At 37.3% G+C, this 15,008-nt stretch overlaps 1 protein-coding gene across 3 annotated transcripts; it reads left to right on the top strand.

Moving 5' to 3' along the window:
* The first annotated feature begins 26 nt into the window (after window positions 1–26).
* On the top strand, window positions 27–12,502 carry LOC136838690 (uncharacterized). Of its 3 annotated transcripts, none has more exons than XM_067104095.1 (5): window positions 27–56; window positions 9,704–9,811; window positions 10,116–10,310; window positions 10,921–11,067; window positions 11,882–12,502. In XM_067104095.1, the coding sequence occupies exons 2-5, from the start codon at window positions 9,710–9,712 to the stop codon at window positions 12,119–12,121; spliced, it is 684 nt and encodes a 227-aa protein (XP_066960196.1). In that variant the 5' UTR covers window positions 27–56; window positions 9,704–9,709; the 3' UTR covers window positions 12,122–12,502. The 3 variants fall into 3 exon arrangements, with proteins under 3 accessions (XP_066960196.1, XP_066960195.1, XP_066960194.1); XM_067104094.1 differs by lacking the exon at window positions 27–56 and adding an exon at window positions 6,352–6,703; XM_067104093.1 differs by lacking the exon at window positions 27–56 and adding an exon at window positions 7,265–7,324.
* The last annotated feature ends 2,506 nt before the right edge of the window (window positions 12,503–15,008 follow it).

Raw genomic sequence — 15,008 nt, forward strand, 5'->3', positions numbered from 1 at the left:
CTCAAGAAGTGACAAGAACAGTTGTGGTAAGAACTTAAGTGAAGAAAGATTACAAAGATAGTGTTTTATTATATGTACGTGATAACTCTAATAAGTAGTTAGTGGAGTGGGGAGGTAGTGATGTAACTAACAGGACTCATCAAACCCGAGCAGCTGTCTGTCAATGTGTCCAAGGCCAAAATATACTTGCCATCATACATAGAACTGCGTCAGTTCCAGGCTTCCTATTCGATTATAACAGTACGCCATGATTGTTTACATTGTGAAGACAAGGTGCACAGCCTCCAAAACGCAATGGGGCACAACTGTTCGGTTAGAGCAAAGTCAGTATATACAGGCTCTGCTTAGAGCACTCTAGACAGCAGATTTAAATTGATATACATATTTTCGATGTTATAATGGGTTGAGAGGTTGTGCCGATCGGACGTGTTTTTGCGTTGCTCCGAGTGAAACATTGCAATTACGGACGAAGTTTTTACCTCTGTTGAGTCTGTTCCACCCCCATTAATGGAGTTACCTAGTCGTTATGGCTAATAAAAACACCGTCTTGCAAGAATGAAGATAATGAACAAGGAGAATGGATTGGATGTGATTGTGGTGCTTGGTACCACAAAGAAGTGGTATGCCCAAAGTGCTATGAGTATGCCTGGAAATGGCGAGATAATTATGAAAGTCTTCAAGATGAATATAAGAAGCTTAAAAAGAAAGTTGAAAGTCAAAAGCTAAAATTGCTGAATTGACGACAGGAGGGCCGAGTCTGCACATGGCCCAGTTGCCGATGTGCGAGATTGGGCTACGAAATTTGAAAATCTTGATATGAAAGTTGATTTAATCATGAACAATATGGCTGCTCCTCAACCTAAGAAGGTATCATTCTGACAAAGTTAAACGAAAGAATTTGTTGGTCATTAAGTCAAAACAACGGTCTGAGACGATCACTGAAAGGAATGATGATGTTGCAAATGCCTTAAATGATATCCCTATTATTGATATTAGGTCGACGAAGCATGTGCATGTTAAATTTTTCAGATGAAAGTATTCGGGACGTGGCGGCGAATAAGATTAGCAATGATATTCAGGGAACTGACATTAAGATTGGAAAGTATAAACCTAAGGTCATGATTTGCAATTCATATGAAGCAGAACGGGATGTGGCAAACGATATGATTGAAAGGAATAGTTATTTGCGATCAGTCTCTGACGACCACTCTATAGGTGGTCGTGTTAGGAAGGTTGTTCATGATAATGGCGACAGAGTGAAACTAAGGTGTGGTATCTATACGGTGAAAGACAAGGCATCATGTCATCACTTACTATTACTGGCAAAGATTTGGTCACCTAGAAAAAAATTGTGGGTTCAAAAATAAAGCTGATGAGTTAATATGTGGAAAATGCACAAGAAGTCACAGGACAAAGGGCTGCAACGCTGTTGGAATTTGCTGTATTAATTGTGAGACACAAATATCATAAATGTGGTCATGCGGTGAACGCAAAAGAATGCAAAGTTCTAGATTATGAGATGAAGAGGATTGCTGCTAACACAGATCCTGGTTATACTTGCTAACGGAAATTTAAAATGTGGTTACGTGAGTATCCAATCTGTGGGAATAAAACACTACAGATTAGTGACTTAATAACTGAAAATACAATTGATATTTTTGCAGTCGCTGAGACATGGCTAAAAGACTGTGAAACTGCCAAGATTGCCGAAATGACCCCACCTAAGCATAGTTTCCTTCACGTTCCGAGGGAGGGTAGGGCGGGTGGGGTCGGCCTTTTCGTACACAAAGGATGTACTGTACTTAATATAAGGCTCGTGAAAATAACTACTAACACCACTTGTTATTCACACACATTAAGAAAACGGCGTCTCCTCTAATGTTGTGAGCAGTCCGTACCTGAGCATCAGGAAATTTGAATTTTGGTGGCTAATTCGAATGGTCCAATGTAACATTTTGAATATTATGAGGCAAATTCTACATAATCTATTTTCTCCCCTGTTGAATTTACGGGGATTGTAACTCGAAAAATAAATGAGGATTCTCAAAATCTCTGTTATCATCAACCCCTCGAATCGAGGAAATCGGCATGTGTTAAATGCTTGATAATTGTGTATATTCGCGTGAATAAGCATGAATACGATCATATGTCTCCATATGTAAAAAAAAAAATGTAGTTAATGATAAATCTCCATGGTTTAATGGTGAAATACCGAAAAAAGAGAGAGAAAAGACGAAAGGAGAAACTGTGGAGTAGATTAAAAACTGATCGTTCATGGGGTGAATATAAGTCTGCGAGAAATTAATATAACCTTATGATAAAAAGGAGGAAAACTGAGTACTATAATGGAAAAATTGGTGAGGCTGGAAATTATACAAATAATAAGTTATATAATCTCGACCGTTTAACAGGAAATTCAAAGGAGAAGAAACTCCCCGAAAGTTATAGTGATCGAGTTTTAGCTGACGAGTTTTTAGAGTTTTTCAAGAGTAAAATTGAAAATATAGTTTCGGATTTTGCAGAAGCACCGCGTCACAGCATTATTACTGCAGTGGTTGATACTTGATTTCCTATTTTTAATAGAATAACTATTGACGTCGTCACTAGAGTTATTAAGAAAGCCAAGAAACAAATTGTTCTTCAGATCCGGTGCCTATACCGGAAATAGTTGCAGCTGAGAACTTTCTGACTTTTGAATATGTGATTTTGAAGATCGTAAATTGTTGCATCTCTGAACGTAAATTCCCGATATCTGAGAAAATTGCAATTCTTAAGCTGGTTTTAAAAGGTGTTTTTACAGATTGCCAGTCTGCATACATACAATTATATTTCACGGACAACTGTATATTCAGTTGTAAATGGCTTATTGGAAATGATGGATGAGGATAAGTGTGGTATTTTGGTGCTCTTGGATCCTAGCGCCGCTTTCGAAGCAGTTGTAGGCTACATGATTTACTCTTAGATGATCTCCAATCCATCGGAGTCGTAGATGATGCACTTTAGCTTTTGAAGGACTATTTGAAAGGTAGGTCGTACCGTGTACAGACTGGAAATGCCTGGTCATTGTATGAACCCTTGACAAGAGGAGTTCCTCAGGGAGTGTGCTTGACCCTGTACTATTTTGCATCCATACAATTAGTTTGTTTAATATACTACATAATCTTGGAGTAGAATTCAAGTTGTATGCCTATGACACGCAATTCTGTTTCATTGTTACAAATATTGAGGATACAAATAGAAAATTAAATGAAGTTCTGTCGAATATTAAACAATGGATGACTTTGAAACAGTTGAAATTGAACGAAAATTAGACTGAGCTTGATACAGTAGTTGATAAGGAAAGTAACTTGAGGAGTTTGGGTGTTAATCAAGTGTGTATAAATGAAAAATGGGTCCAGACAACTGACAGGGTCCGTGATCTCGGGTTGTACTTGGATTGTAATTTGACATTTAGTTCACAAATTGACTATAGTAAAAGTTGCTGGATATCATCTCAAGAATATAGCCCTTGTGAGGAAATATGTTGATGAGAGCTCTGTTAAGAATCTTGTCATCAACTGTGTCATAAACCGTCTGGATTAGCCTATTGTAAGTCGTTGTACTATATATAAGCTGCCCAATGTGCAGCTCTAGAAACTGCAGAAAATTTTGAACAGAGCTGCTAGACTAATAAAATGTGTTGCTTCGCAGGACAGGATTACCCGTCTTGATTAATTTACACTGGCTTCCGATGAAGGCCAGAATGATATTCAAGTTGCGTGTTTTGACCCATCAAGTTGTTAAGACGGACTCTCCTCGATATTTGAGGGATCTATTACAGGTTATACAACGAATAAATCGACCTGATACGAGACTAGTTATAGATGGTTTCAAGTTGGTAGAGCCGCGTTTTCCCTCAGTCTGTGGCTCCAGAGCCTTTAAATACGCAGCTTCTAGAATATATAACAAGCTCCCTCTAAAGCTGAGGCAGATTGAGGATTTGAAGTCTTTTAAAAAGCAGCTTAAAACTTTCTTTAACCAATGCTATGATATGGTATATCAAACAGTGAATGTGGAATATGCATTGTGAGCAAATACCGTACATCTGATGAATAAACTATTGACTTGATAATGGAGGTCCTTCGAGCGCTTTGGAAGTGGTGCGGGACCTGGATATGCCGTCAACAAGTAACAAGGACAGATATACATTACTGTACTTCAGTGTGGAACAGGCAATATTTGAATGCATGGTAAGGCCAGTCTGACAGCCTCACCATCACTTCCGTCTTGATGGGCTAGACAGAACACAACTTGTCTGGAAGGTACTGGCTTCTCAACTTTGCCCAGCAGTTGAGACAGGATGTTGCTGCTGACAAGCAGACTGGGGATCTGCTTTTCAAACACCTTGTCGTTGTTACAGCCATAGGCTGAACAATAAACTGGCTTTGTCAAGCAGGTTGCACTAATTTGGGAAAGTTAAGCTGTGTCAGAGCCTACCATCATCAAAAAAGTATTTGTAGGCTTTGCCATCAGTCCATCACCCACCAGGCTGAGAGTTACGCCCCGAGGCCGTTTGGAGCGCTCTGCACCTTGCCCTAAATGTAAACGAACATTGCGTCCTGGAAGTGATGCGGCTTGTATGTATTATTACTTGGTACTTTCTTACTTGTTATTTGTTGGCAGCTTATCCAGGTCCCGCACCACTTCCAAAGCGCTCGCAGGACCTCCATTATCAAGTTAATAGTTTATTTATCAGATTTAATTGCTCACACCCACATTCACCATTTGATATTCCATATCAAGGCATTGATTAAACAAAAAAGTTTTAAGCTTCTTTTTAAAAGACTTCAAATCCTCAATCTGCCTCAGCTCAAGAGGAAGCTTGTGATATATTCTAGGAGCTGCGTATTTAAAGGCTCTGGAGCCACAGACAGGAAAAACGCGGCTCTACCAACTTGAAACCATCTATATAACTAGTCTCGTATGAGGTCGATTTATTGGTCGTATACTCTGTAATAGGTCCCTCAAATATCGAGGAGAGTCCATCTTAACAACTTAATGGATCAAAACACATAACTTGAATATCATTCTGGCCTTCACCGGAAGCCAGTGCAAATTAATTAAGACGGGTAATCTTGTCCTGCGAAGCAACACCTTTTATTATCTAGCAGCTCTGTTCATAATTTTCTGCAGTTTCTTGAGCTGTACATTGGGCAGCTTATATATAGTACACCGACTTACAATAATCCAGACGGTTTATGACACAGTTGACTACAAGATTCTTAACAGAGCTCTCATCAACATATTTCCTCACAAAGGCTATATTCTTGAGATGATATCCAGCAACATTTACTATATTGTTAATTTGTGAACTAAGTGTCAAATTACAATCCAAGTACACCCCGAGATCACGGACTCGATCAGTTGTCTAGACCCAATTTTCATTTATACACACTTAATTAGCACCCAACACATTAAGTTACTTTCCTTACCAACTGTCATACGCTTAGGTTTTTATATTATCTTCATGTCAGTTCCCTGAGCCTCATTGCTAACCATATTTGCCGCCACGTCCCGAATACGTTCATCTGAAAAATTTAAATTAACATGCCCATGATTCGTCGACCTAGTATCAATAATAGGGATGTCATTTAAGGCATTTGCAACATCATCATTCCTTTCAGTGATCGTCTCAGACGGTTGTTTTGACTTAAAGATCAACAAATTCTTTCGTTTAACTTCGTCAGCATGAGTTATCTTCTCAGGTTGAAGAGCAGTCATATCTTTCTGATTAAATCAACTTTCATATCAAGATTCTCAAATTTTGTAGCGCAATCTCGCCAGTCGGCAACTGGGCCGTGTGCAGACTCAGCACTCCTGTCGTCAATTCAGCAATTTTGGCTTTTTGACTCTCAACTTTCTTTTTAAGATTCTTATATTCATCTTGAAGACTTTCATAATTATCTCGCCATTTCCAGACATACTCATAGCAGTTTGGGCATACCACTTCAATTTCGTAGTGTTTTTCTTACTTCATCAAGATGCACACATTCTTTATGGTACCAAGCACCACAATCACATCCAATCCATTCTCCTTGCCCACTATCTTCATTCTTGCAAGAAGGACAGATCACTAGTGTTTTTACTAGCCATAACGACTAGGTAACCCCATTAATGGGGTTGGGACAGGAGCTAAAAACAACTTCGTCCGTAATTGCAATGTTTCACTCGAAGCAACGCAAAAACACGTCTGATGTGCACAATCTCTCCAGGTACATATTGGCTTTGCTTGCCATGTCAAGGCGGGTTGGGGTACAGCAGGACAGCGTGCTGAATATCGGATTAATTTTTAAAGTGTCCTCGTTATCCCAGGGCATCTGGACAAAAACCAAAATTCCCCGGGACATTAATTAACGAAAACTACGCCGGTATGACGATTGCTCACTCTACATTGACTTATATACCTTAATTAAGGGCAAGACAGCTTGCATTGAGAGTGAAATTATGCAACGAAGTTATCACAAGGGCCAATCAAGTTGATATTCGAGATAAACTTTAAAATGTTATCTCGTCTCAAAGGTCATCTTTCACCAAGATTAGATGGGTATACGAGTGTATATTTTACCAAGATAAGACGGGTACGAGTGGAAAAATGTACAGTTAAGCTCGGAACCAGCGGAGTGTCACCTTCTCTTTTAAAAGGAATTTTTGGAAAACAGGGCAGGTAAATTTAAACATTGCATATCGTATATTAAAAATCACATTTCAAGGTAGGCTGGGGCTGTTAAATGGTGGCATATTATCTTTTAATGAACCAACTGGTGTCATTAATTGAGTTGTATCTTTTAGAAAAATATCTCTTGCATCATTATTCAGAATAAAGACGCATTTAGTAGATTTTAATAAGCAGTCTGTAGAAGACTTCACTAGTTTTATCGAAGACAGGATATTATTTTTTCCTCATAGGTTTTCCACGCGATGAGCGTACAGAAGATTTGTTTTTAGAAAGCTTGAAATAAGATAGAAATAATTAGGCCTGAAGTAGTTTTGGAGGTTACGAGCAGATAGGAAAATATTCTCAAGGCCTAATATAGAATTTCGATTCCAAAATGTGCACGAGGAAGTTGTGTGATGCAGAGACCGTAGAGGGTAAATAATATTTGGAGGTGTTTGATAACAGTATTACGTAGTTCGGTGGTCTGGTAACTGGCCAAATTGAACTGGAGCTTGGTGCGTTTGTGATTTCTTTTTTCTGTCCTGAGAGCAATAATGGTACGATGCGCGGCTTGTAATGTCCAAAATGGGAAAAAAACTCTCCAAGAGAAAATGGGATAACATTTCACAGGTAAACAAAGCACAATAGAATTTATTTATCCTTAATTTTGTGGCAGTCAGATAGCCCATGTATCATCGTAGTAGTAGTTCCACCCTCTCTCTCTTTAAGATGTCGCATATATTCAGCATATTATCGTGGCACTTAAAGGTAGTGGTAATTTAATTTTGATACCAGAACATCGTTAATATTGTGCATACCATATGATATAAAGTAAGAACGGTCTTGATCATTATTAAAAACTTTTGGTACTGCCGTAGGCTCATAGGTATTACAATATAAAAAATAGATATATCAACCAGTCTCGTCTTTTAAGCATGTTACTGTACTGTGATTCATAATGACACTTGCTGTATTTTGTCAGTCATTAAGAATTATCTACAGTATGTAGACTCTAGGATACTGTCTATGCCATCATTTTTTTTTCCTTTAGACATCAAAGGCAGTGTTAGAGTTGTTTAACAAAATGCACATCACCATACAACGTTTCTCAACGAAATTCTGAGACGCCACACTTGAGGAGAGTGTTTCAGGACGACATCAGCAAAACTTAGAACACAACAGCTATTATTAGTTTCTAAGAAAAAATCGCTTGTTTTTTGTAACAAATCCTTCCTGTGTCAACATACACTTTTAGCATATTATTGTGGCACATAGGCCCAAGTGCAATGGCGACTTCAGTTTTGAAATCACATCATCATTCATTTTAATGTGCCACATCATTTAAGTAAGAACGAACTTGTCCGTTATTGAAAAGGCTTAGTAGTAAGAGGGTGCGTAGGTTACTGGTTGCGTCAACAAGCCTCGTCTTTTAAACATGTTACAATGAAAGCATTGTAGGACGACTTAACCAAATCATAGAAAAGAACTTCTGTTACTGTAATCGAATTTTTATGTGTAACAAATCTGGCCTTAATGTATGTTTTCATCGAACCATATGTCTCAGAGATTGGTAATAGCAAGAAAATGAAATTGGCTAGCCTAGGCTACACCTATGCCCTCAAATTATTCATTTGGTAAGGTGCTATATCATTTAAACCCTTCTGTAAGTACAACTTGTTTTCGAATATGTACAAATAATTTCTTTATGGTAAAAGTTGTCACAACCACGGCAGGGAAAAAGTAGCTTTTAAGAATGGTAACAGTAAGGAAAAGAATTTTAACCTAGCAAGTGCTAGGCCTATGCCTACGGATACAACATGTATTTTTTATTGTTCATTATTCCAAATAAGTCAGGATTACTCAATGGCATTTCTTATTTAATAATTCTTTCTCAGTAACGCTCCAAAGCCAAAGCCTTAGAATGGAAAGAAATGACTGCTAACTTTTTCTTTCATCGGTTTTGTTTACAAGACGTCGATTATTGTAGGAAAAAACACACATATATGTATGTATATATATACGTGTGTTTGTTAAAACATATAAAATAATTTATTTGTATGTATATATATATATATACAACTACTTATTCAACATAAAACATTTTAGTTTTTTGTTGCTAGGAATATCTAGAATGATTTAGTTTTATGTTTATAGATTGCTTATTGTTTGACATAAATTTAGATATCATTTTTTGTTGTTAAAGACCAATAGATATGTATATTTATTTATGTTCACATAAATTACTGGTCGTTCAGTAAGGGAATAAGTTTTTCGAATGAAGTTGTACCTGACTTTCATTTTTTATATATATATTTTATATATATATATATATATATATATATATATATATATATATATATATATATATATATAGAGAGAGAGAGAGAGAGAGAGAGAGAGAGAGAGAGAGAGAGAGAGAGAGAGAGAGAGAGAGAGAGAGAGAGATTAAAGTACATGATTCTTTTATGCAAAATTCTGTACTTTATATAAGTCAACATTTTAAGCTTTTTCTTTTTTTGTTATAAGAAATATATAGTTATTTTTATGTATAAAGAATATTGACTGCTTAATAAGGGAGTGAGTTTTTCAAATCAAATTATAGTTGGTTCTCAAATATTTGAAATTATGCAGATTAGATTGCAAAATTCTGTACTTCAGTAAACCTCAGAATAGAAATATTTCTGAATGTAGGCTATTTTACAGTGATGGTTAATTTACCTATAAAAAAATAACACATTCTTATAATAATTAAACAAGAGAAAAAAAGCAACGTTGCCTTAGTGCTTCGTCTCCACAAAATTACTGTGTGTTGGACCAGGGTCCAAACAGATACTTTCAATGTGGCCGGCCGAGGTCACACGCTTTGCAGGGAGATCGCCACTCCATGTTACTGACGCTTTATGGTTGAGACTTCTAATAAAAAAGTACATACAACGAATAAAATAATTAACATGTAAACTAGGAGTAGCGATGTTAATGATCGTTTTACTTGAAGTCTTGTTACTTCAGGGCGCCATGGAAAGCCTTCCCGATCTCTCCCTTCACGTCTTGACACCGGATGACTTTCATGAAGTCATGCAACTCCTGCAGAGGACATTCTTCGAAAGGGAAGTTCTTGTAAGTTCATTCTGTTATTAGGGCAATTTTATACTTACCTATATACATATATATGGGTGTGTATGTTTGTTTGTGATTTGTAATAACCACATCGGTTTCCTCACCCCTTTTTTGGAAATGGTAGTCAAGAACCTCTTGAGTTGGGTTAGCATTTAGCCCTGCTATGCTATGAAGGCCATAATTATATATATATATATATATATATATATATATATATATATATATATATATATATATATATATATATATAGTGTGTACATAAATTGTTGGACAGAATAGAGTAGAAACTTTTTTTTTTTTAAAGTCAGTTGCCTTAGGATGCAGCGCAGAGGATCTGGCGGAGAAAACTTCCAAAGCGGTTAAGGAGTGCCTTGAAAATGGCGTGTCTTTTGGTTTGCGGGAGACCAAAACCACGAATCTAGTAGCTGTGAAATTCTGCGACGTCCTCAGCAGAAAAAGGGAACCTACGACAGCGCCAGAGGAAAACATAACACGGATGGTAGGCCTAGTTACGTTATTTTCAGCAATTGGAATCTTTTAAATTCAACTTAAAAAGAATTTAACGCTGTTAACCCGTTTGTTTTAAATTGCCCATTAAACACTGCATTATTTTATTAAGGGGGAGAGGAAATGTTCTAATAGTTGAGATAAATATGGGACTAACGTTAGTAATCCTCGGTATTATTTTGTTTTTCTAAAGTCACTGATAGCCGAAGCTCGCCTTGCGCGAGAAACTCCATTTATAAAAGTGTAGGTTCGTATTCTATGGTAGCGTAGTTCACCAGCTTAGGCCTAGGGCTCCTGCCCACAGCCGCGCACTACAGCACAAGCTGAAGGGAGAGCGATTACTGCTATAGATATATAGATATTTATCCCGATAAATACCGGATTTTAAACAGTGAATTGTATTTATCCTAGAATACGAACCTACGATTTCATAAATGGAATTTCTCGTGCAAGGCGTTCTTCGGCTGCCACTGACGTCACTAGAAATGGGCCGTTAGGGGCAGGATCCTGGTTAGAGGAAAAGACGTTACATAACGTACGTCGAGGAACATGCAACCGGTGTACTTATTATATCCTCTTTTTTTTCACGCTTTCTCCCACAGGAAAAAATAGTGGTAGGTGTTGTGAACAGTGTACCTCCCCCGGAGTGTTTGTTCGACGACCCCAGCGTTGAGAAAATCCTCTACGGCAGGATAACCAACATTGACCCGTCTTACACCGGAAAGAACCTCCCCATAGTCCTTCAGGAGGTAAAAGAAATTGTATTTTTTTTTTGTGGCCATGGGAGAGAGAACTTTTGTCCGGAAAGTTATTGTGCGGTTGTGATTACAAATGTTTGTAGCCGGTGGCACGTACGGATTATGCATACTGTACAATATATATATATATATATATATATATATATATATATATATATATATATATATATATATAGGTAGACAGATAAATAGATATATAGTGTATGTATTTGCTCCATACATTGCCTTTATTCCTGGAGGCGGATGGTGAAAGGTAGGAAAGCTTTACCCACACAATGTCCCTGTATCTCAGCAAGTCTTGAGGGGTGAGATTGCTAGACCCACGCCCTTCGTCTGGACCCCCACCAGACGCTAATGCTTGTATAAGGTTGGGTGGACTGTAAGCCAGTAGACTGGGGGCGAAAGAAAGTCCTGGCAAATATGAGCAAAGGGCTTTACCTGGTCAGCCATGGGGGTCAGTACATATATATATATATATATATATATATATATATATATATATATATATATATATATATATATATATATATATATATATATATATATATATATATATATATATATATATATATATATATATATATATATATATATATATATATATATATATATATATATATATAAAACCAAATATAGATTATATATATGAAAAAAATAGATTAAAAAAAATAAATCTCAAAACTTTGTAAGTTAAGAAGGAAAATCAATGTTCAGGTTTCTATGTACGTAACCGACAATTGGTGCGTCAATACTGAACAAGTTAGACTAAGAGCAGAAGAGCTACCTTCAGTTTTCTTCTTCTCAGGCGTGCGAAAGAGCCGGCATCGAGGCAGGGTGTCAGTTGTTCTATTCCCAGGTGGCGAACAAGAACCACCTGAGGAAAATGATCCAGAAAGGATGTCACGTCCTCCAGACGAGCAGAGTCAGGGATGTCTCAGTGGATGGGCAACAGGTTACGGTGAAATCTGACGACGAGGATTTTTCGATATCAGCGCTGGTGAAAGTTCTGATTCCTGGGAATTATAGGATTAAAAGTTGTCTGTAATCTCTAAAATGACATGGTATATGTGTACTTTGCCTCATAATACTAGTTTAGTCTATCTTACCTGTGATTACGAGCATTCGCTGCATAATCATTGGTATGTAAAAAGAAAGTGTACTGTTTAAACTTCATTTTCTAGAGAAGTAGTCAATACAACCCTTTCAGACTCCAGTGAAGTACTCTCTCAGATTGATACCTTACCCAACAAAGTGATATTTAGATTGCTAACTGACTGATATCTATAAATTAGTCATCGGAGCCGGAAGAATTATACGTATTGACAGTAATTTATGAAATTGTGTCCCTGGTTAAAAAAAAAAAAAAATCACTCACTGCATAAATACCTACCTGCAGGATTACCTAACAAAACTTTCATAAGTTATACCATAGAATTTTATTTTAAAGCCTGTAAAATTGGTGAAGACTCCAGAAATAATAATTAATTTTGAGGATTATCAGCTTCCTTGACAAACTACAGCCCTCCATTTGATTTATAAAGTACACAATCTTCAGGAAGTTGGAAACACTACTCTAACGTCTCTTCTTTGCTCTCAAAAATTGAAAGGTACTGTTTTCTTGTGCCCTAGACTGTCGATAATAAATGCCTCTGCAACTGGTGTGGCTTGTCTGTGATATTCTAAACTAGCTGAACAAATCTTTCGTGCCTTTGACCAAGCACTGCAGGCAAAAGCTGCAGGAATAATGTGGAAGTATGGCAAGTTCTATAATAGTAGTGTTTTACAATCGTAAAATGTTCTGAACTGTTGAAACTTTACTTCAAGGTGCTGGGCAGAGATCTTTTATTTAAATCTGCCGTTATTCCTGTTATTTCAGATTGTTAAACCTGGTGTTATTCCTGTAACAGAAACCGGCGTGATGGAGAAAATAAAAGAACAGACCTTTGCCGTCAGCATTCACTAGCTAGTCAAAGAAGCCAATGGCAAACTTGTGTGGGATAGTTTCTTTCCATGGGCAGAGGTAAAATGTCGAAGAAATCCCTCACCTCAAAGAAACCCTGAAGATTCAGTCATGCAGGAATCTTGGCAAAGATCCCTGAGAATTCAGGTCGAGAATGCATCCTATGCTCACATATTTGGCTGTTTAAAACAAGTAACAAGACTCAGAACATGATGACGTTAATGTTGAGAGTTAACATCGTTGATGGCCTTGTATAATGTATTGATTATGAAAATCTGTCTCTAAAGCCAAGCGCTGCGGTACTTGCAGCCATTCGGTGCTTAAGACTGAAAAGAGGGAAGTAGGGTGGTGGGACAAAAAGATTGAAGAAAGAAAGCTGGAATGGAGGTAAAGTAATAGGCTAAAATGTCGATGAAGCTAGGGGGCAAAGGGACGCTACAAACAATCTTTACTGAGACCCACAGTGCACCGCGTAAGGGGTACTGACGGCATCAATCATTCTCCTACGGGGGCTTGTGTAAAGACCACGGTCCAGATAGGTAAGGATCTAGTCAATAAACGTGTACCAGTGAAGGTTGTGATGGTAAAAACTAAGTAAAACTTTTGTAAAGATAATGTGAATGAACACAGGCTGTGACTGGTTCACTCTTCCAGTTTAGAGAGGATGACAAAGCCTTACTCAATCACAGGAGTTATAAATTGTTTTCAAGGTGCAAATTCCCTAATTTATTACATTATATTCAGGTCAAGTTATCTAAACACGAATCTTTATTCTTTAAGACAGTACTGTATTGTGTTATCTTTGTAAAGACGCTCATATACAGGCTACATAGAAGTATTGTGTGAGTTTATTTTTGAGGAGCAAACTAACCTTATGTTCAAATTGGATGATACGCTATTGCGCACACAAATCGGTTTTTTAGGTAACATATTTTATAGTATGATCACTTTGTCAATCGATAGTATCATGTGTTATGTTATTAACATAACGCCCATTCCTGACATGTATAGTTTGTTATCAGTCAGTGGGAAATAATGGAGGTAGATAAGTAAATTTAATATAAGTTAGGGAATCTAACATCCTGCTATTGTAGCTCTGAGTTCAACAATGCAGTGAGCTGTATACCATAGACCTCTATTACTTCCATAAAATTCTTTTATAAGTCATATGTGAAATGTGCTTTGCAACAGTGGTATAACAACGAGACTGCTCTCTATTTGTCATCGTGGATATGTGTTTAAGCTCTGAATATAGCTGGAGTAAAAGGAAAAAAATATGTTGGCAAAGTTGTCGTCAGACAGGATACGGTTTTCAAAACATTCCAACTTTTCCACCCTGCAAATGGGATTGAGTAGAGGTGGGCAGTGTTAGTTCTTTAATATTACTGAAATTTAACATATACATTCACAAGGTTTAGATATAGATCGTTTCCTCACCTAAACCCTGTGTAAGTTTCTGAAGTTATCATTCGTTCGACTTCCTTATAATGGGTTAATAGCACTATACCACTCGGCTCGACTTTATCTCTCTCTCTCTCTCTCTCTCTCTCTCTCTCTCTCTCTCTCTCTCTCTCTCTCTCTCTCTCCAGTGCTCCTCGCGTGGAATATTGTATGCCGTACTAAAAGGTGTTTACAGCGTTCCTTCGGCCCCTAGCTGCACCCCCTTTTTAGCCTTTTACTTTATATTCCTCCTTTCCGCTTACTTTCTTCCAACTCACTGTTCAGTCTTTCTAAGTGTAACTTTTTAAAGCAACCTGATTTTTCTGCCAGTTTCATCTTAGATACTTGTATTTCATCTCCTTTATTTCCTTCCTGCCCAACGTCTCAAACTCCCTCTTCTCAGCTGTATGGCTGAATGTCGTAGTGCATGGGTCTATAGCCTAAATTTCATGATACCTTCATACATTGCGTAACTGAGAAGTAACTAAAGTCTTTCGTAACTTCAGCCATTGATAAAATCACCATTCTTCCT

Source organism: Macrobrachium rosenbergii, chromosome 5 (assembly GCF_040412425.1).
Source record: "Macrobrachium rosenbergii isolate ZJJX-2024 chromosome 5, ASM4041242v1, whole genome shotgun sequence".
NCBI classification, from domain to species: domain Eukaryota; kingdom Metazoa; phylum Arthropoda; class Malacostraca; order Decapoda; family Palaemonidae; genus Macrobrachium; species Macrobrachium rosenbergii.

Coding starts and splice junctions, on each gene's coding strand:
- LOC136838690 (XM_067104093.1), top strand. CDS start 7,271: ATGTCCAAAATGGGAAAAAAACTCTCCAAGAGAAAATGGGATAACATT. Junction 9,812..10,115: donor TCTTCGAAAGGGAAGTTCTT/GTAAGTTCATTC, acceptor TTTTTTTTAAAG/TCAGTTGCCTTAGGATGCAG. Junction 11,068..11,881: donor TCCCCATAGTCCTTCAGGAG/GTAAAAGAAATT, acceptor TCTTCTTCTCAG/GCGTGCGAAAGAGCCGGCAT.